General features: G+C 34.3%; 2 protein-coding genes across 11 annotated transcripts; one reads left to right on the plus strand and one right to left on the minus strand.

Annotated features, from left to right (window-relative positions):
- The first annotated feature begins 1,301 nt into the window (after positions 1–1,301).
- Positions 1,302–8,011, plus strand: LOC137814309 (rho GDP-dissociation inhibitor 1-like). Its single transcript, XM_068616968.1, has 5 exons — positions 1,302–1,839; positions 2,299–2,362; positions 2,436–2,657; positions 3,188–3,312; positions 7,819–8,011. Exons 1-5 carry the CDS (start codon positions 1,621–1,623, stop codon positions 7,885–7,887), a joined length of 699 nt encoding a protein of 232 aa, XP_068473069.1. The 5' UTR covers positions 1,302–1,620; the 3' UTR covers positions 7,888–8,011.
- Positions 8,012–9,718: 1,707 nt separating this feature from the next.
- Positions 9,719–19,598, minus strand: LOC137814310 (phospholipid--sterol O-acyltransferase). 10 transcript variants are annotated; one of them, XR_011081631.1, is made up of 16 exons: positions 19,152–19,454; positions 18,456–18,591; positions 18,201–18,345; positions 16,906–17,075; positions 16,732–16,808; positions 15,314–15,527; positions 15,050–15,224; positions 14,726–14,825; positions 13,545–13,639; positions 13,264–13,315; positions 13,030–13,101; positions 12,517–12,685; positions 11,695–11,789; positions 11,539–11,623; positions 11,220–11,309; positions 9,719–10,020 (listed from the first exon to the last, which is right to left on the minus strand). XR_011081631.1 is itself a non-coding variant. In XM_068616973.1 (16 exons), the coding sequence occupies exons 1-15, from the start codon at positions 19,422–19,424 to the stop codon at positions 11,228–11,230; spliced, it is 1,950 nt and encodes a 649-aa protein (XP_068473074.1). In that variant the 5' UTR covers positions 19,425–19,598; the 3' UTR covers positions 9,719–10,706; positions 11,220–11,227. The 10 variants fall into 10 exon arrangements, 9 of the variants coding, with proteins under 9 accessions (XP_068473074.1, XP_068473075.1, XP_068473071.1 ...); XM_068616973.1 differs by having other exon boundaries at positions 9,719–10,706; positions 11,695–11,799; positions 19,152–19,598; XM_068616974.1 differs by having other exon boundaries at positions 11,695–11,799; positions 19,152–19,538.
- Positions 19,599–21,667: the final 2,069 nt, after the last annotated feature.

Below are 21,667 nucleotides of genomic sequence, written 5' to 3' on the forward strand. Positions count from 1 at the left end.
CTTAGGTTAGTCATTATGTGAGTTTTCTATCGTGCCTAATCGATTATTTCATTCAAAATAGTTGATAATCGATTAGGTTGAATACATAACCGATTATGTTTTGTTTTTTGGGAGAATAATCGATTATCTGATGTGTGTAAATATGAACTTAATTGATTATGTATGTTTTGTAATTGAAGACTTAGTCGATTATGCTTCTGAAACCTTTGGCTAATCGATTATGTTTATAACTTTAAGAAGAATTAAAAAGAAATATTTATTTCATAAATAAAAACGTGTTTAATTTTTATTCTAAACTTCTCAATAAATTTTTATTTTTTTTAACCAATAAGAATTAAACAATGGTAAAAAAATTCACCTAAATCAAGAACTAAACTAGACCCTGAAAAATAAATTTTTAGTTTCACTTATTCATGTTCTTTAAGATCCAAATGTCCTACTATCGAATTAAACTAGACTTTTTAAGAAAAATAACATCTTAAAAGTTGTTCATAATCCACAACATATCTATATATTTAAGAAAAAAATGAGAGAGGAAAAAAAGAAAAATATAGACAAATAATAATATGGGAACAAAAATTATAAAAAGGCATTACTTCTTCCATTTTTTTTATTATATTTCCTTTTTTTTTGTAAAATATCTTAAATTAAATATTAAAATACATCACAAAAAATTATTTTTCCTAATCTCAGTGATCTATTTGTAGGGAGGGGAATACAAATATAACGTTATTGGAAGCAAAAAAAAGTGTCTAAGAATTGGAAGATTTGGGAATCGGGAGCGTTAAAAATGGAAAGGAAAAGGATGCATGCCGACAGAGTGGGGACAAATGTGAACGAAAATGCTCAAACGGGAACAGACAGATACACCCTAAACCCTTGTGTCAGTTAACACTTCAAACTCAAACACAAACACAAAACAGTGTGAATCTATATCACTGCTACTTCCTCTCTTTTTTTAAATAGAAAAAAAAAAAGTAACAAAATGGAATTATTTGGAGTGAAGTAAAATGAAATAAATAAAAAAGTGAAGAAATTATGAAAAGGGTAAAGCTGCATGTCTCTAGTTTCAAAGAAAAAAAGCATTTTTCAATAAATTACTAATTTAGTCTTTTTTAATATGAGTGAATTTTGTACATATAAAATTTTGTTAAACTGAAGTAAAGTGAAGAAAAAAACTTCAGATGCGTTTGATTAGAGAAATAAAAGAAAAAAAAAAGAATTTACACATTTACCGTTTGGATTTTTTATTTTTCTATTTTATTTTCATTTCAGTTTATTTTTATTTTGTTAAATCATTCTTGGGGTGAGTTTCTTGAGTGGGAGAAAGCTTTAGGAGCAGTGTGAAGCAGCTCTGCTTAGCAACTGTTCCTAACAAAGGTGAGTTGTGTTGTGGTGGTGTGAAGATGCAAAGAGGGCAAAACTGTTATTTCAAGTCTTCATAGAACCCATTTTCTCTTCACCTTTCCCCAAAATCAAACCAACAAAGTTTTCACATTTCTTTGCTTTACTCTCTTTTCATACACCCTTTCCATTGTACCAAAGCCTAGCAGATAACATAACACAAAAGCAGCTCAAGAGCTTCATATTCTCTGATTGGAGAGAAAGATAGAGAGAGAGATGGAGAGTGTGAATGGGAAGAGAGCACAGGAAGAAGCAGGGCCTTCAGATGGAACCAAACAAGAAATGACTGAGAAAGTGAGTGATGCTTGGGATGATGGTAGGGTGGAGGAGGAAGAAGTGGACGAGGATGAAGAAGGAGGCATTCGAGATAGTAAAAATGGTTTCTTTGTTCCTGGGCCTCTTGTTTCTCTCAAGGAACAGATCGAACGTGACAAGGTTTTTATGATCTTCACCCTCTTCTTTTTGTCGCCTATAACTTCTTTGATGTTGTGATTTGTGGGGTAGCGGGAAGATTCACGTTTTCTGGGTTTTGGATGGGGTTTTTAGTGTCTTGGTTGTTGCTAAGAAACCTCCCTTGGACTGTGAAGCTGAATTTTCAAGTAGTTTAAGTGTTTAAAAAGGAATGGCCAAAGAAAAGGAAACGAAGTAACACTTTGTAAACTGTGTTCAAATTGGTTCAACTGGTTTTGAGTACTTGTGAGCCGTCATATTTTAAGCTTTTGAGGTGTAAGCTTTTCAGGAAACAAGAGTGGCTAAATTGTTCATGGTGTATTGGATTGGAATTTATTTATCTAACAAATGCTGCACATATCTCATAGGCTAATGACACCATTGATTAATAAAGTTATTTTTACTGGTAAGTTTTCTGATTCTGAGCTTAATTGTTTTGTGTAGGAGGATGAAAGCCTAAGGAGGTGGAAGGAGAAGCTGTTGGGTTGCTTGGAAAGTGATTTAGACGGTTTGTTTATCACCCTTGTCTATGCTTCTCAGAACTTTTTGCTTGCCTCTATTCAACTTCTTTCCTTGTACAGGTCAATTGGATCCTGAAGTGAAATTCCACTCCATAGGAATTCTCTCTGAGGATTTTGGTGAAATTGTTACTCCTTTACCTGTGGAGGAAAATCGGAATGGTAGTAATCTATTCACTCTCCGAGAGGGATCTCGCTATCAGCTTAAGATAAAATTTAGTGTTCTGCACAACATTGTGTCTGGCTTGACATACTCCAATACTGTGTGGAAAGGAGGACTTCAAGGTACAATATCAACACTTTACTCCCTTTCTGTTGTTGCTAGATAATCTGGAATATGCAACTTTATGATATTGGCTTTTGAAAACATAAGGCTCAAAACTTTTAATATTTTGTTTGACTCAGTTGAAACTTGGCTCCTAACCTTTGTAATATCTACTAACAAGCTCTTGATTATTAAAGTCTACAATCTTAACTGAGAAGCAAGAGTAATAGCACTAAGTATTGGTCATCAAGGTTTGGTCTAATTTAGTTCAGTACAGAACTTTATATTAAAAACATAGGGTTAATCCTGAGATGAATGTCTCAAAATGGTTATTAGTCGTCAAAAAACACCTTGTTTTCTAGAATAAGAAATTTTATGTGGTGAGTATGGTATATATACAGCATATAAATTATAACATAATTGCAGATGATAATGAAGTTGAATTACTGTATTTATTTATGTCATATATTCTTAGAAATTGATCAAATGGTTATGATGTCTTTTTAAATTTTTCTCATGATAATTTGATTTTGTTGTTGGGATTTATCAGTTGATCAGAGCAAAGGAATGTTGGGTACTTTTGCTCCTCAAAAGGAGCCATATGTGTATGCCTTGAAGGAGGACACCACTCCCTCTGGTGCACTTGCAAGGGGTGTTTACTCAGCCAAACTTAAGGTATGGTTACATTTTTCAACTGGATCCTTTGCTTATAACATGTGTTGCCTTTTCTTAATTTATTCAAAGCGGATTTTCTATCTTGAAGGCAATGCTTACTTTGCATAACTGCAATAATAAAGTTTTATTCACAGATCTATGATCTGAAACTTCTTAATTTTATTCAAAGGTGAAAAAGCATAACATACGACCTTTACCCTCTTCGTGTCTTCTCCTTTGAACTTCTTGTTGGGAAAAACGGGTAATTTTCCCACTAAAACAAAACTCTAACAGAGCTACCCGACAAATAATATTGAATAAATAAAGCGGAATAATAAAAGAGATAAAGAGGAAAGAACACACCCGAAAATTGTTAACGGAGTTCGGCCTGTTTAGCCTAATCTCCGAGCACAGCAAAAACAGCTCACTTTTATTACTATGAGAGAAGATATTACAAATTGGGATATTTAACAGTGAAGGAGAAGAGTTTAATTTATAACCCCCAAACCTCCTTCCCAAACAATGAACCCACCGATGTGGGACTTGGGATTAAGCCAAAATCAACAAATCTCCACCTTGGCTTAATTTCAAGTCTCACCTAAAACAAATCTTCTCAAAACATAACAAAAACAAACTTTACAGTGCTTCAAATTTGCGCCTCCGGACGCCAACTTCAAATGTGCAAGATATTAACCAAGTCTAAACAGTGTTCAAACTTGGTCCTTGTAACCACCTTGGTGAGCATATCTGCAGGATTCTCCGTAGTGTGAATCTTCTGGAGAACAATCTCCTCTTCTTCGAGAATCTCACGCACAAAGTGATAGCGAACATCAATGTGCTTCGTCCGTGCATGAAAGACTTGATTCTTTGCTAAATGAATAGCACTCTGACTGTCAGAATATAACTCAAGTTGTTTCTGACCAACTCCCAAGTCTTTAAGCAACCCATGAAGCCAAATTGCTTCCTTCACAGCCTCTGTAATCGCCATATACTCTGCCTCTGTCGTAGACAAAGCCACCGTAGACTGCAAGGTAGACTTCCAACTAACTGGCGCTTTTGCTAAAGTGAACAAATAACCAGTAGTAGACCGTCGCTTATCCAAATCACCTGCATAATCAGAATCACAATATCCAACTATGCATTGACCAAGTGATTTATCTTGCTCAAATGTCAATCCAACATCTAAGGTATTTTGGAGGTACCGTAGAATCCATCTCACAGCTTGCCAATGACCCTTGCCCGGATCATGCATGTACCTACTAACAACACTCACAGCCTGTGAAATATCTGGTCTTGTACACACCATTGCATACATCAAGCTTCCAACTGCATTTGCATATGGGACTTTCGCCATGTATTCTCGTTCTTCATTAGTCGTCGGAGATAAACAGCTACTCAATTTCAAATGAGGAGCAAGTGGGGTACTTACAGGTTTTGTATCTTCGTGTATACCAAAACGTTGTAGTACCTTCTGCAAATACTGCTTCTGTGACAGCCAAAGTTTTCCCCTCTCTCTGTCCCTGTTTATCTCCATGCCGAGAATCTTCTTGGCTTCCCCCAAATCCTTCATCTCGAACTCTTTACTCAACTGAGCCTTTAACCTGTCAATCTCAACTTGGCTCTTTGCTGCAATCAGCATATCATCAACATATAAGAGTAAGTAAATGTAGGAACCATCTTCAAGTCTGCGCAAATACACACAGTGATCATATTTGCTTCTCTTGTACTTCTGATCCTTCATGAACTTATCAAATCGTTTGTACCACTGTCTCGGAGATTGTTTCAGTCCATACAACGATTTGCTAAGTTTACAAACCCAATCTTCTTTACCATCAACCTTGTATCCTTCTGGTTGAGTCATATAGATTTCCTCCTCCAAATCACCGTGTAGGAACGCGGTCTTTACATCAAGTTGAGCAAGCTCCAAATTCAACTGTGCTACCAAGGCCAACAAAATTCGAATGGAGGAATGTTTAACAACTGGAGAAAATACCTCATTATAATCAATTCCCTCCCTCTGAGCAAAGCCTTTAGCAACCAACCTTGCCTTGTAGCGAACATCTTCTTTATTAGGAAATCCTTCTTTCTTTGCAAATACCCATTTGCACCCAATTGCCTTCTTACCTTTCGGTAATTGTGCCAGCTTCCACGTCTTGTTCTTCTTCAAAGACTGCATCTCCTCTTCCATCGCACCTGCCCAATTACCACTCTCTGAACTCAGAATGGCTTCTGGGTAAGTGGATGGAATGTCATCAACAACTGGAAGTGCATAGGCAACCATATCCATGAAACGAGCAGGCTTCTGAATATCTCGTCTCTGTCTTCTAACTGCAATTGGCGCTGATTGCTGTTGAGATTCTTGGGTAGGAACCTCTTCCTCATCTGACTCTTCTTCTACCATAGGAGAGTCACTTGTGGTATTTCGTGTTGGGATCACCACTGTCGGCTCAAACTCCACCTGCTTCCGGGCACACTCCACCTGTTGCGGAGTACTATCAGCTCCTTCTGGATTTACCTTCTTTAACATGGCAGATTCATCAAAGGTAACATCCCTGCTGATAATCGTCTTCTTTGCCTCTAGACACCACAAACGGTATCCCTTCACTCCAGGACTAAAGCCCATGAAAAGAGCTTTCTTTGCCCGTGGATCCAACTTTGATTCAATCACATGATAATATGCAATAGAACCAAAAACATGCAAAGAATCATAATCAGTTGCAGGTTTTCCAGACCATACCTCTAACGGGGTTTTGCCATCTATAGCAGATGATGGCAAACGATTGACGAGATGTTGAGCGTATGTCACAGCCTCAGCCCAAAACTCTCTGCCTAACTCAGCATTAGACAACATACAACGAACTTTCTCCACAAGTATCTTGTTCATACGCTCCGAAACCCCATTCTGCTGTGGTGTTTTTCTAACAGTGAAGTGCCGAACTATGCCACAATCTTGGCATACCTTCAGGAACGGATCACTCTTGTATTCTCCTCCATTATCTGTTCGGAGAACCTTAATCTTCCTTCCTGTCTGGTTTTCAACTTGAGCTTTCCACTTAAGGAAAATTCCAAGCACATCATTTTTGTTCTTCATAGTAAACACCCAAACTCTCCTGGAAAAATCATCAACAAAAGTGACAAAATAATGCCTACCTCCGATTGACGGAGTCTTGGCAGGTCCCCACACATCTGAATGCACATAATCCAGAATACCCTTGGTATTGTGAATTGCAGTGCCAAACTTCACTCTTCGTTGTTTTCCCAGAACACAATGCTCACAAAATTCAAGTTTGCAAGCCTTCGTACCTTTCAACAATCCTTGCTTGGTAAGAATTTGCAAGGATTTCTCTCCAGCATGTCCCAACCTCATATGCCACAACTTCGTTGCCTCAGCATCCTTCTTAGTGCTAGAAGTTGTTGCCGCTACTGTCCCCACCACTGTACTACCTTGGTAGTAATACAAATTGTTCTTCCTCACGCCTTTCAACATCACCAGTGCTCCTGAAGTTGCTTTAAGAATTCCATCTCGCATCGTCACAACTAGGCCTTTAGATTCTAAAGCCCCCAATGAGATGAGATTCTTCTTCAACTTTGGCACGTACCGTACATCCCGCAAAATTCTGGTGGATCCATCGTGATTCCGCAACTTGATTGAACCTATCCCGACTGTCTTACATGGATTATCATTACCCATGTAAACAACCCCGCCATCGAGTTCTTGAAAATCAAAGAACCATTCCCGAATGGGACACATATGATAGGTACAACCTGAATCCAATATCCACTCATCTGGATGCAATGATGCTGAAAGCGAGACAATCAACACATCACTTTTGCTTTCTGCAACATTTGCATCTTGCAGAGCCTTCCCTTCTTGATCCGAATTTGCCATTACAGACTCACAATATAATATTCAATATTACAAATAATTTCAAACAACCCAAGGCGAACCTTCGGCTCTTGATACCACTTGTTGGGAAAAACGGGTAATTTTCCCACTAAAACAAAACTCTAACAGAGCTACCCGACAAATAATATTGAATAAATAAAGCGGAATAATAAAAGAGATAAAGAGGAAAGAACACACCCGAAAATTGTTAACGGAGTTCGGCCTGTTTAGCCTAATCTCCGAGCACAGCAAAAACAGCTCACTTTTATTACTATGAGAGAAGATATTACAAATTGGGATATTTAACAGTGAAGGAGAAGAGTTTAATTTATAACCCCCAAACCTCCTTCCCAAACAATGAACCCACCGATGTGGGACTTGGGATTAAGCCAAAATCAACACTTCCCACATAACACCCCTAAAAGGATTGGTTATTTAGTTTTCATTTGCGTATTTTACAGTCACTATATATTTCAATCTGATATAGGTTATTACAAAATCTAAATCCAAAATGTTTGAAAATATGAAGAGCTTCCATTAGTCAAGTTATTGGAAAGATTATTGAGGTTTACTCCATATAATATGTACATTTGATCCATATAGATTGATAAACTTGTTCCTGTTTGGTTGCTGTCTTACAGTTTGAAGATGATGATAGAAGGTGTCACATGGAACTCAAATATTTGTTTGAGATAAAAAAGAACAGCTAGTCCGGCTTTTCTGACACTGTTTTTATGTTATGAATCCTCTTCAAATTCTTAATTTTCTCTCTGAACATGTTACAGCTTTGTATTTGTTTCCGAATACATAGAAAGGGAATGGACTCTTGTCAAATTGTGACGGCTTTCTTTTGTGATGGCTTATTTTAAGAACTAGAAAATTACTATACTGAACATTGGCTTACACTCTTTTAAATCTACAATGAATTTTAGGTTCTAAACATTGATTGGAAATTTAACTATTCAGATTTTAATAATTGCATAAATTATTGAATATAAACATATGTTTTACCACAATCTATCATTTTTCAATTAATGAAAAATAGTTCATAATTTAAACTTTAAATGTAGCCTTTAGTCTAGAGAAACCGAATCCCCAGTCCACGTACTGCAGTAGTTTTATGGTAATTGCTATTCATTGGTTGTAATCAACTATTAGCATGTATGATTTATACGCATTAACCGTTTGTAAAAGTTAAAAGTTTCTTCACCTCTCTATAAAAGAAGTTATAATTTCTGACTTGTATTTTTGTTCTCGAACTTAAAAATGTAAAATATGATTTAGAAATTTAAGTTTGCCTCTTTGTGCTTTAATTATTCTTTTGTCAAAGCATTACTAGAAATGTTTCGCCTTTTGTAAATGCTGCGACTATTAAGTACTTTGTTGGTTTCATACAGAATACAAGGACAAGAGAAGAAAGAAAGTGCATTATAATAGCAGGTTGTACAGAGAATAAGTGTCAACATAACTAATGCATATTCCTAAAATTTTGCATGTTCTTTATATATAGAACTTAAAAAATAGAAAATCTTAAAAAATAATTAAGACAGCTCATCTATAAAAATTATAAATGGTAGGCGGTAGACATTCAAAGACGATATCCTACTAGACAGTTTTCTATACTTTTCATAAGATGATTATGATTTGAAGTTAATGTATCAGATAATTAAGATACTAAATTGAATATGTGTCAACAAGCAAAGACTAATTATTAAAAAGGAAAAAAAAACACCATTTAATAAAAATATATTGGAGAAAAGTACTAAAATGTATATTTTGAAAAGTTAAGATTATTTGTTGCATGGTTTTGAAGATTAAGGAATAACGTGTGATTAACGGTAGTACTTTTTTATTCTATTATTTGGATATTTAAATATTTATAAAATGTTTAAAAGTTTAAAAGGTAATACAAGAAATTAGATTCATTAATTAATTTGGAGGTAATTTTTATTTATTTTAAATTATTTATTACAATGCAATATTTTAAATAGATTTCATGTTAGATCAGACTTTTAAAAAGGACAAAACTTAGTAGTTTATGTACTTGTAATCCCATTACCTAATTAAAAAGAATAGTTTGCTTTAATACACGCATCGATTGAGAACGTACAAATTAACAAAAATAATATTTTAATTTAATAAAAAAAAGTATCGTAAACACATAATTTATGAAAGCTCATGTCAAAATTACAAAATAAAAAATCTGCAATTGGTGAAGATATAATTTAAAATTTGAGTGCCATGTTAAACTCATCTGCACAAACCCAAATGTAACCCATTTCAACCTATGGAATCAAATACAACTATAAGATCGTGTAAAAATTATCAAACACATGCTTTGCAGTGAAGTATATATTACAATGCGAGATTCAATTGGGTAAACAAAGATTAGATTGGGAGTCGATAAAGTAGAAGAGGAAATTTTTTTCATTTGCTTAGGATTTAAAGGAATTGGTTATCTCAGTTTACTAGTATTATTTCTTTCTAGTCTCCCTAGTTTACCAAAAAGATACAGATAAGGAGAAAGAATCTTATTCCAAATGAGCTTCTAAAAACATTACATAAAATTTGTCCTTCCTGAAAGGGTGTATACAACATCGAAGTGTGAATACTATAAGAATGTCCAAGTTACAGTATATCAGAGAACAAATGTTTTCATCTTCACTACCATCACCTACACTATTCATATTATCATTTCTCATGTCATGTTCTCTAAATCAACAAAACTGTCAACCCGTTGATCAATACAGCCCTACAGATCCACCACCATTCTGACGTATTATTTATCATGGAGGCCAAGTGAAAAGTGGTCACTCGACTAACCAACCGTAAAGGATGTGCACCTAGTTTAACCAATAGCAGTGTAATTCGGGTTTCAACAAATAGAACACAAACCTCAATTTCGAATTGCAGAGAATATGAAGACGCATGTCAGATGCCACCAGTAGCATAAAGTTTGCACATAAAGTTTTTAACAATTATAATATATTGTTGTATTTATAATAATTATGCATATGTTATGGTAAAGTTTAACCTAACTAAAACATTATAATCTTATTCTCTTTCTAATTTTTATGGCAAAATTTACTTTATTTTCCTCGTGTTCATTTTAGATTATTAAAACTATATTCATCTTATTATTACAAATTATAATTAGATAAGACAACGAGAAAGATGGACAGTCCAGTCATTTTTTAGTAACCAAGTAATTAAAAAATAAGAAAAAAATATGAATCTTCTAGAATAGTGAGTTCTATTATAAAAATGTTTTTTTTCTAATAATTTATATCAATAAAACTATTAAAAAAAATTGGGTCGTATAAACTTTTAGAATCTTGCAATTGCCTTTTTTTATCTAGTTGAATATAAGGGCCCTTGAGTCAAAGTTCCAACCAGCAAATACAGAATTTGCTTGTAAACAGTGCCCCGCAAGTATACAAACTCCAAAAATCAAGGTTATATGAAGGAGAAATGGTGTTCGTGTCAAGTGTGTCATCCAGTAGAAAAAATTGCCTGAAGGTATTAGCACCTGGGTTGAAAAAACTAAGTTTGAAATAACAGTAAAAAAACAAATATGAAAAAGGTACCATTAGTCTATGTATACAGTAAAGAATTAGAATAATATATTGAATTCATTATTATAGTCATGTAATCTTTAAATTTAGAGAAAACAAAATATCCTTATTCATGCATAATAAATATAATGAGCCTATATAAACTTATATTATGTGCTTTCTATCACAGAATATGAGTGTCTTGTTAATTAAATTTAATAATTTCAGCACATTGTGTGAATTTAGCTCAAGTTTTGTAAAATCTAGCAACTTCAGAATTGGGCAGAGCAAAGATATTTAATTGATAAAATAGTTAACGATAATAGAATGACTGAAGTAGGCGTAATTGGAGGTTGGGCAAGGATTCTGAAATCTAGAGTAACGACAATTAAGAAATATGTAACTAACTTATCCTGAAGTCTAACCTAATCAAAATTTTAACAGGACAAGTTCAAGCCAAATAAAAGAGAAGTATAAAGAAGAAGTACCTTATTATTTACAAATAATGTGACAACACTTCAGCAGTAGTATATCTCAACCTGCAGCTTTGTCCCAAGTGAACATCACCAAAAACATACCTGCAGTATGATACACCACACATGTTAAAAGAATTAAAAAACAAAGGATATTACGATGTTTACAAATTAGAAGGTTTTGTTATACAAATCTCCAAATAAGAAAAAGTAACCCGTAGGTCCATATGGAATATATCACTACTTTTGATTCTTTCCCAATTTGAAATGTGCGTGTGAGATTTCCAAATTCCAAAAAATAAATCAAACCTTAAATAAAGGAGAAAGAAAAAACCTATATTCACAGTAGTCAGGCCATGCACAACGAGCCTTCCCGTAATCCCAATAACAGTCCTCATCTCTTAAGGGACCCCGCTTAGCTGTAACAGAACAAAGTCAAAGTAATTGGAGATTCTCAGCTGAAATTGTTTATAAATATAGTCCGAAATACCTTTCGTTACAAACTCTAATTTCGCATCAGGATGGATATCATGCCACATCTCAAGCCATAGTTCCCTCATTAGCACTGGTGATCTAACTATGTTCCTGTGATTTGCTACATGAATATTATGTCAATTTACTTGTATGTATACTTGTAGTCAACTATTTTAAGTTAAAATTTAGAACCTTGAAGTTGTTGAGATCAGACTTACTCATCTATGAAAGTATTAATCACTACTAATCAATCAATAAAACAAATTATGGGTTGCAACTTTCCCTATGGATTCTTTCAGCCACCACTTTAATCCTCCAAAAAAAATTCCATCAAATTAGTCCTCAAAGAACCTTTTTATCATCATTCTAGTCCCTTCATAACGACCAATATGATGACATTTTACATCTCCATAGATATAGTCTTCCATAATCATCAAGTTGCTACCAAATTAAACTTTTTCACCACTTTATTCCTTTGTAGAGAACCAATACAGTAATAATTCAGATCTTTGAAAAACAAATTTGGTGACAAGACAAAATTTTAAAGAACTAAGATGCTGACAATTTAAATATCTGAGACTTTGATGACTAAATTTTTGAAGGACTGATGAGGTAACATGTATAAAATTTCATGTAAATGAATGAATTTTTTTAAGTGTTTGCAAATTTTGTGAGCATCAACTTCTAAATCCAGTCAGACAATTGACAAGATACTTTATCTACACTGAATTAACATAGTCCAAGTGGGTATGAAAAATTCGTAATCAAGTTGTGGTCATTTTAGTCATAAATAAAATGATCAGTTAGTCCATGACAACTCCAGGGACAAGCCATGCACCTTTATCAAGCTCCCATATTGCTGTCCTCTTTCCAGGAAGACTTTCAGAATCTTCATAATATGTTATGTACTTCACCCTTGGCAATCTTGTCATTTTTGGAACAATATCTTCTTCATGGTGATGTTCCACATTCAATTTAATCTGTACATCTGAACCATCATGCTCTGACTGAAAAGTCAGAACAAAGATAAATATAAAGATTGTGATACAAATATCAGTATGAATGCAAACGAGGTTAAATGAAGATAATAAAAGAATAAAAACGCAACAGGAGATATCAGAGTTGAAGACTTCTTATGTTGTTATTGGTTTACAACTCATGGTTACACACTTGTCTGTCTAAAATAAGAACATGCAGCAACAATTTAATATTATACATACCAGTAAATTAATAATTTAATACCACATGATGCAAATCTATTTAACTTAATCCCAAAAACATAACTGGAAAAAAAATAAGAACATGATCACACTTAAAGACTACCCAAATACCAATCTTTAGTCTGCAATACCTGAGGAGCTCTTGTTATGTTCACTTTCGGTCCAAGCCAGTTCTTGCACAAGGAAAGGGAGAGATAAGGCACCTGTAAAGGGTTGATTTTATTGCAATCCAATTGTTGAATGTAGATGTAATTCTCACACGTCACAATTTCAAAAAGCAGTGGAAGTAGAAAAATGGCCAATTAATACATTATGCATTCCTATATAATCACAACCACGGTAAGGGAAACATGATTTGAGTTTACCGTCTCATCGCCACTTATAGGTCCAATTTTCCCTTCAACCAGAGTCCCTGACCTAATAATTGAGACTAAAAGACTTCAAAACATTTAATTTCAAACATAAAAAAATGTGCAGATAAGAACTGGAATAGTAATAACTATTTCCAAATTATACACATTGCTTACGAAAAGATAATATTAATTTGCAAAATTAGTGCCAAAAGTTTTAACCAAAAACCACCCTCTCCCCAATTCATTCCACTTACAAATACAAAACCAGCACACCAGCAAAGATAGACAGTTACCTTGACATTAGAGATCCTTCAAACTCATAAATGACATCCGTAATGATCCAATTGTCAGGGTAAGGCTTGCCACTAGGAGCAAAATAGTAACCAACCTATTTTCAAAGTCAAGATGCCAGAATTATCATTCACAATAAACTATTTTTTATCAACAGATTCCCAGAAGATTTAATGTATAAACAAAAAATTTCAAGATACATGTAAATGCTGAGAGTCAGGAAAAATGTTAAATACAAAGATTTTAACAATTGACATAATTTATGAGTTGACTAAAGACAATTTTAGCTGTGAAAACTGCAATACTAAGGTGTTAGTACACTAGTCTCATTCCCTGTACCACTAAAAAACCTTCAGTATTGAACAATAAGCACACAAGAATAAGAGGCCAGAAAGAACGTCACAGGTAAAGAGTTTGTTCAGAATGTGATAGACCGGAATTCAGTGTTCAAATCAAAGCATTGAATGTTTTGAACTATATTTAAGGTATGGAGGGACCAAAACAGTCCATTTCATTTATTATGAAATGCTTCTTTATTGTATGACACTCCTACATGTGACTCTGTTGAACACAAGTAACCATAACAAGGGAAAGAAAGAATGTAAAGGGTAGAAAACAAACATGATGAGGAGTATAAAATGATCAAATCAAGAAATATACTGGTACTTGTGATGTGACTTCAACAAATGTAAATATTTCATAAAGCTAAAAGATTGGAGAACTTCACAGCTTTCAGAACAAAAAAAAAAACTAAGTATGTTCGTCTGCAGTGCAGGTGTATCAAACATATGGGCCCAGTATTTGTCATTTTTTTCTAAAATAAAATAAAATATGGAAATTAAGACATTTTATAGAGTTCACAAATCAAAAAACTACAACTACATGCAGAGTTTAATTTTCATGTACTATCATTGGAAAAATTTGAATACTAACAACCAATCAGGAAACTGTTAGAAATGACTTTTAAGGTAGTTGTTAAGAAAGTAGAAAAACTTATCATACATGGAAATTTGTGATTGAATGGCAATGACAAAAACCTAATATACTGTCAATACATTTAAATTAAGTTCATACAAATGAAATTATTTAAATGAACCCTTTACAAGCAATATGCAAAAACTCTTTACCCCTAAACCAACCTTCATTTAAATAAAAGCTTGTTCATTTGTAGAGGAAATTATACCTTTGTCTTTGAATCAGACCCATAAATGCAGAAGACATTTTTAATTGGTGGTCGGTCCCAAGGTGTAAGAGGATTAAGAACAGGATCACCAAGATATGATCTAAAACATTAAAGCATTAGAACATGTCTGTTCACTAGTAGAACTACAAATAACAATTTAAACATGCTGAGTAATAAGTAAATGAATCTCCAAAAAAATTACATAAAAATAGACAGCCAGCACAATATATATTAGAGAAGCATTTGTTTTCAAATTATAGCCATATATAATTATCAAAATATTCTAGCAAAATATATTTTAATGATTATCCGGGTAACACTAACTTTTGCAACAGGTGTAAAAGTCTCTTGCTGTCTGGGTCATAATCTTCAATTGCCTTGAAAAAGGTGCCATCTGATATTTCACGAGCTGAGAAGGATAATTGAGTAGGTAGTCCGCACTCCATGCTGGACAAGTTGGACTCTGGTATTTCTGAGAATGAAGGATATGCATCAAATGCTGCGAGGACATGTTAAAATTAAGCAGTCGGAAACCACAAGCACCACAGCAAGATTGCCCACTAGCAAAGTAAGAGTCATCAATCATACCCTTAGCTGAGGGAATTTCAATGTTGATTATTTTGGTTGGCCACCCAGAAAAGTTTGACTGAAACTCCTGCTCATCACATTTATATGTTTGTTTACCAACATGCCTTCCCCCATAAAAATGCTTCCAATATTTATTATCTGTTCTACAGTACTTGGAAAAAGGCAACATCCATAGTGCTGAACCAAAGGAGTTGAACATCGACCGTGCTGTTCCCTGATACCTTAAAAATATTATGATAAGCATGCATTAAGAATAAAACTGCATATGACACAGTAAACATAAGAATATGTTAATCAACCCATCTATTAATCAAATAGTAGTTTGATGTTTATTTAGGAATTCTATCCATTGCATGCAAGTGTCTCTCCCAAAGATCTTGGATGAATTGGCTTACCACATTCATTGCATAAGCAATATCTAGTCTAGTGTGGATAAATAGATGAACTTTCCCACCAATAACAACTACTGAGACTTCTCTAGGCTTCCCTCCTCACTTCCGATCATGTGGTTCTGTTTAAAGGGAACTCCAAATGTTCTATACTCAAAATTTCCTATTTCTTTGAGAAGATTCAATACATAATTCCTTTGGAAGATAAATATCCAGAATATGCAACTTCTTTCCCAAGAATATACCTAAGCTTTCCCAACCCCTTTATGTCAAATTGGGTTGTCACCTTCTGCTTTAGAACCTACTTTTCAACCTTATCATTACATGAATGATCATACCATCTACTTAGCCAAAAAAGAGTGAGTTTTCCACCATGGAAATGTTTTATGAAAAGGGTATAATCACTTTGACTTTATCTATACCTCAACGGTATCATAACCTAGGTGAATCTTCCAAACTATACTTAAGGAAATTGTTCGAGATAATGCAGTGCCTTCCTAAGCTTGAATTGAATGTCTTACTCTTCCCATTATGAGAGTCAAATCCTAGAGGAATTTTCATATACATGTCTTCTAAGTCTCCATGAAAGAAGGCATTTTAACACCAAAATGTTATAGGTCGCAACCAAAGTGAGTGGCTAGGGAAAGGATAATTCTCACTACACTTTTACAGCACTAATCCTGTTTTACAGGCTCAATGGTTAATATTAGTCAATTCTTAGACAATTCCCAAGCAAGCTTACACCGATCAATATAACAAAAAGAACTTTACAATTCTCCCTTTGGTAGTTATATTGTAGCTCAAACTCTGCTCAAGAAGAGGGTATCAGAAGTACTAAAAGCCCAAAAAAAGCCATTTGAAATTTGGCAATACCAAAATGAATGAGACATATAATATTGGACAAGCATAAGCCTATATAATTTTAAAACAAAAAAGCAAATGCAAAAGAAGACACAACAAATGCCTTATCACAACAGATGAGATTGACTATGCAAAAGAAAACAGTAGTTGCAAAAATTAAAAGGTAACCTCAGATATGGGAAGACCAAAGGTGAACCCAGAAAGTGTTGCTTCAATGGTTTCAATTGCACCAAGAAGGGGAGCTCCTTAGATAACCAATCAAAGAAGGAAAATCAGAATATTAATTCATTCATATCAGCAATACCCTCAAAGAGGTAATAAATGTACATAAGTCAATCATACCAACAGCAAAATAGGCATGAATATGTTGATCCAACCACTGGTTATAATGTTTTGGTGCAATCTCTAGCTTCAACCACTCTAAGAAATAACGGAAAACATGATTACCCAATGAATGGGCAAAAACTAAAGAGGGGCCACCACGAAGTTTGTAAGCAGTTTCAAATGTTAATCTGCAAAGAGAAATACAATTATGCGCAAATATAATCACAGTAACTAGCAAACCAATTTCATCTAATCATCTATTTTTGGAGGCAATGAATAAATAACCCACGTTTTTTAAAAGGCAAACTCACAATCAGTTACTATTAGAAACAATCCTTTTGGATTTAACAATATTTATCAAACTATCTTAACAGAGCATTTCAAATTTGAATACGTAAATCTGTCAATGTGCAGCATATATTTAGATTATTAGAATCCAGGTGCCAAGGTTTGACAAATATACATAAAGAAGAGACTAAAGTTGTTAACAATTGTAGAATACTCTTAGTCTTACGGGATGCACTGCAATTCCCAAGTACATATAGTGTTAGCAATTTTTTATATCTGTCTTGCAATTATTTTTTGTTTGAAGAAGTTGAACTCTTAAGAATTTATTTAGAGGAGGGGTAATGAAGCGGATGGAGCAGTAGCAACTACCTTTTAGGGGAGTTCAAAATTAATGAAGTGAAGGGACGGGAATGTGGAGAGAACTATTCTTCCTTCCATTCCGCTCCATGTTGAGGTGCTAATGAGTTTTATTTTACTTAAAAAAATAAATAAACTTGTTAGTGTTAAGCACCCTACACTAAGAACTCACCTTAAAAATCTAGTTATTAAGGGGGAGTCAAAGAAGTCAACGAGGACATACACACTCCATAATATTTAAGTCCCTATAAATTATTTAGTATTTTTACCCAATAGATTTTATTATATTAAAATTTTGCACTTACAACCTTTTTACATGTTCATTTCTTCCATCATTAATCATATCCATCAACATGGGAAAGCATAACTATTTTAAGTTCCATCACTTCCATTTCATCCATTATTTGGACTGCGGGTAAAATAGACGTACCATTTGCTAATGAAGTTTGCACATATGCAAACATATAATTTTACAGTCAAAGCAATGAGATTATCACTACCATGTATATATTTAAGAAAAAATTTAAGTACTGAAAAAATTACTTAGTTAGCAGAAACAAATCGGACAAAAGGAAAACATAGTTGCATCTAACACGCATTTTATCCAAATCATTGTGCAGAAAAACTGCCCAGATTAGAGCAAGCCAGTTGCAAAGATCACGACATACTTTAGCTTATGAAAATAAAGGTCCCTCTCTTCAAGCATGGAGGGCGACAATCTCCAATCATATGGAACAGCAATTATTGCATTAGCTTCTATGCCAAATTCAATACACCACTTAATCCATTCTTTCCAAACCGATGAAAGAGGTCCTGTCAGGTGCATGATACATCACCAAACCATAAGTACAAAAACTAGAACAAATACAGACAAAATCATATTTGACAAATTGACACGGCAAAGAGAAACACACAAAACGCACCTGTTATATAACCTGGATCAAGTTCTGTAATACCAGAAAGACCAATATCAGGGCGCGACTTGCAATCCGGATGGTCAGTCTGGTTGTACGGATCCAGCACCATGCACTTAAGCCAGCAATTGACAGCAGAAAGAAGCTGCGCAACAAATTAATTCTCACATATTTTACTCTTAACTCTTTAATCGTAGCTCGTTGGTGCTAATTTCATATACAGTAAAACACAGGAGGCATCGTGTGCTAATCATGTTATATATGGACACTTCAATAGTGCAAACACCTCATACACTCTTTTCTCTCTGTTTTGTCATGACACGTTACTTATATCTACAGTCGTACCTATACTTCTCTCTCTTCTATGTCTTTCTATTGTAGGTGCACGCTAGCATATACGTGATAGTGCTAAAACTACGTTCTAAGCAGAGGAAATACACACAAACTCTCTCTCTCTACGTCGATCAATATTCTTGCAGACGCCTTCCTCTATAATCTACTTGTTGGACAGAGTAGACACGCGTATAGAATTGATAAAAAAATTGATACAACAGTCGAAATTAAGAGTGAAAAATATCAATTACCGGGAAAGAAAATTCACTATTTTTTTTCTTCGGAGCAAGAAACGGTAAGGTTCGATCCTCATGTAGTGGGATGCAAAACGACGTAAAAGAAGAAGCGAGAGTGAGAGAAACGTCAACGTACTTTGGTTGTGTCGAGCCAGACCAAATCGAGAGGGTTGAAATCGAGCGGAGAGTAGGGACAGTCAAGAATGGACCATGCTCGGAGCTGAGTGGAAGCGAAGCCGGGGATTATAATGCCGGAGAGCTTGGAGTAGTCGAGCTCAGCGCCGGAGGAGGATGTGGCTCCGGCGACGGCGATAACGGCGAGGAGGATGAGCAAGCAGAGTAACGGTTTTTTCGCCATTATGTGGGAGAGGGAGGGAGGGAAGAATGAAAAAAACGTGAGTCTGTCCATAGGTAGTTGGAAAGTTATGCGAATAAAAGAAAATTTCAATCGGAAAATTGGCTTTTAACCTTTTCCGGAGTTCAACGTTGAAATGATTCCAGATTATGGGCCCTTTCTGCTTCTACTTTACGGACCTGTTCGGACTTTTACCACTTTTCTTCAAGGGGTTTCTTCCTGCACCCCACATTTTTCTTCCTGACCCTACATGCTTTGAAATATCGAAATTACCCGTTCACAGTTTTGGATGATTTCGGAATATCGGTTCCGTAAGAAAAAAGTTTCCAGAACAGAATTCGGTAAGAAAAAGGTATTTTCAAAATAAGAAATCCATAACACAAAAATCATTCTAAAATATTCATTCCGAACAATTTTTTTTATTTTTTTCTATTTCTAGATTGGTAAATCCAGAATTAATAAAATGTGTTCCAAAAAATATGTTTTGAAAATATTTCAGAAATAACAATCCATAATCATTTTGAAAAAGGATAAAACAGTCTTTTTAAAAAATATGGGATGCAGGAAGACATTTGTTAAAGTAAATAAAGAAATAACCTCTCGCATGCCCAAAAAAGAAATTGCCGTTAGTTTATTGCTACAAAATTACCATTAGTTTCTAAAATGTAAGTGTATAGAGTCTGTTTTTTTTTACTAAATTTCTTCAATTTCTTTGGGATATTATGAGAATAGACTTTCTTGTGAAGAAGTTGTCATGCAAGCATATCCAAGGCATGTCGTGATTGGACGATTTTGGTTCAAAATTATGAAAACTTAAATTGTTATTGGTTGACACATTTTTTTCTTAATTTAGTTCATGGTTAAATGAAATTATGAATGTGTGACAACGTTTTTAGCGTAAAATAAAATAATTGAAGTCCTGCATAGTTTTAACGACTAACTTCAGCTATTTTATTTTACATTCAATTCATATAAGTAAACTTATTAATTATTTTACTTGTTAATTTTTTAAAAATGTATTATTTATGAATTAATTATATTGTGATTTGTATTGTTTTAGGGTTTGCTTAAAAAAATATGTATGATTAAGGTTTGGATTGTTTTACTTAAAAAATACATGAATAAATAGAGTAAAATAACTATAATATTATTAGGACAAATAAATTATTTTTTCTTATAAATAATAAGGTTGTTTTTATTACATAAATGAAAATAAATTATATGTGAGACAATGTGTCATAGTGATTTTCTCTGTTATGCTTTAGGTTGTTTTGATGTTCAATTGGAAGAGGTGGTGGTGGATTGTTATCGTTATGTTGTGGTTGGTCCTCATATGAATTATCAAACATGTGTAAAGGTATTTTGGGTTGATATCAAACCCTAACCCCTATGTGAGTTTTAATCATTGATCCTAAATGTGGATCCTTAATCATTTCACCATAAACCATAAAGTTTAATCAATTCATCATAAACCATCAATCCTAAACAATAATAATAATTCATCCACCCTAAACCACACACTTTGACCCCTACACCATAAACCCTAATTATTGGTCCTTAAACCCTAAGTTTTCAATGTGTCTATTGTCACTTATTTTTTCTATTCCAACATCACCAATTTTTTTCATGGGTAAAATAATTAGCAAACTGAAGTTGTGCTACTCTTGCACGAATTTAACGTAGAATAAAACAACCACTAGTACAAAATATGAAAACAACGACCCCTTATTTAGTGCGGCTTTGCACTTAAACGCATTTGTAAAAAATGCGGTGACATTTTTGTAATTAAATTGATTTACAAATGCGGTTCTATGGTAAGACCGCATTTGTAAATCAATTCGAATAATTTACAAATGCGGTCATAGTAAAGACCGCATTTGTAAATCATTTTAATTGATTTACAAATGCGGTCTTACCCTAGAACCGCATTTGTAAATCAATTTTACCCTAAAAATTGAAGCGCGCCACTAGTTTTCACTTTCACTTTCGTCTTCTCCGCTCTTCGTTTCAACGTTTCGTCTTCTGTTTCAGCTCTCCCTTTGCATTGTAAGTTTCAGCTTCTCCGCTCTTCCGCTTCAACGTTTGTTTTCGTTTTCGTTTTTGTCATTGTCATTATTCACTTCCTTGGCATTGTCATTTCGTTTCCTAACTCGTTTTTGTCATATAGGTGGTTACTGTTCTATTGGGTTCGCCGGTTTTTTCAGCTCCGCCACTGCCACTGTCATAGTCGAAAACTTCCGCCACCGCCTGCGCCTTCGTCTTCGTCCTCGTCTTCGTTTTGTGCCTCTCCGATCACC

Source organism: Phaseolus vulgaris, chromosome 1 (genome assembly GCF_000499845.2).
Source record: "Phaseolus vulgaris cultivar G19833 chromosome 1, P. vulgaris v2.0, whole genome shotgun sequence".
Taxonomy (NCBI): domain Eukaryota; kingdom Viridiplantae; phylum Streptophyta; class Magnoliopsida; order Fabales; family Fabaceae; genus Phaseolus; species Phaseolus vulgaris.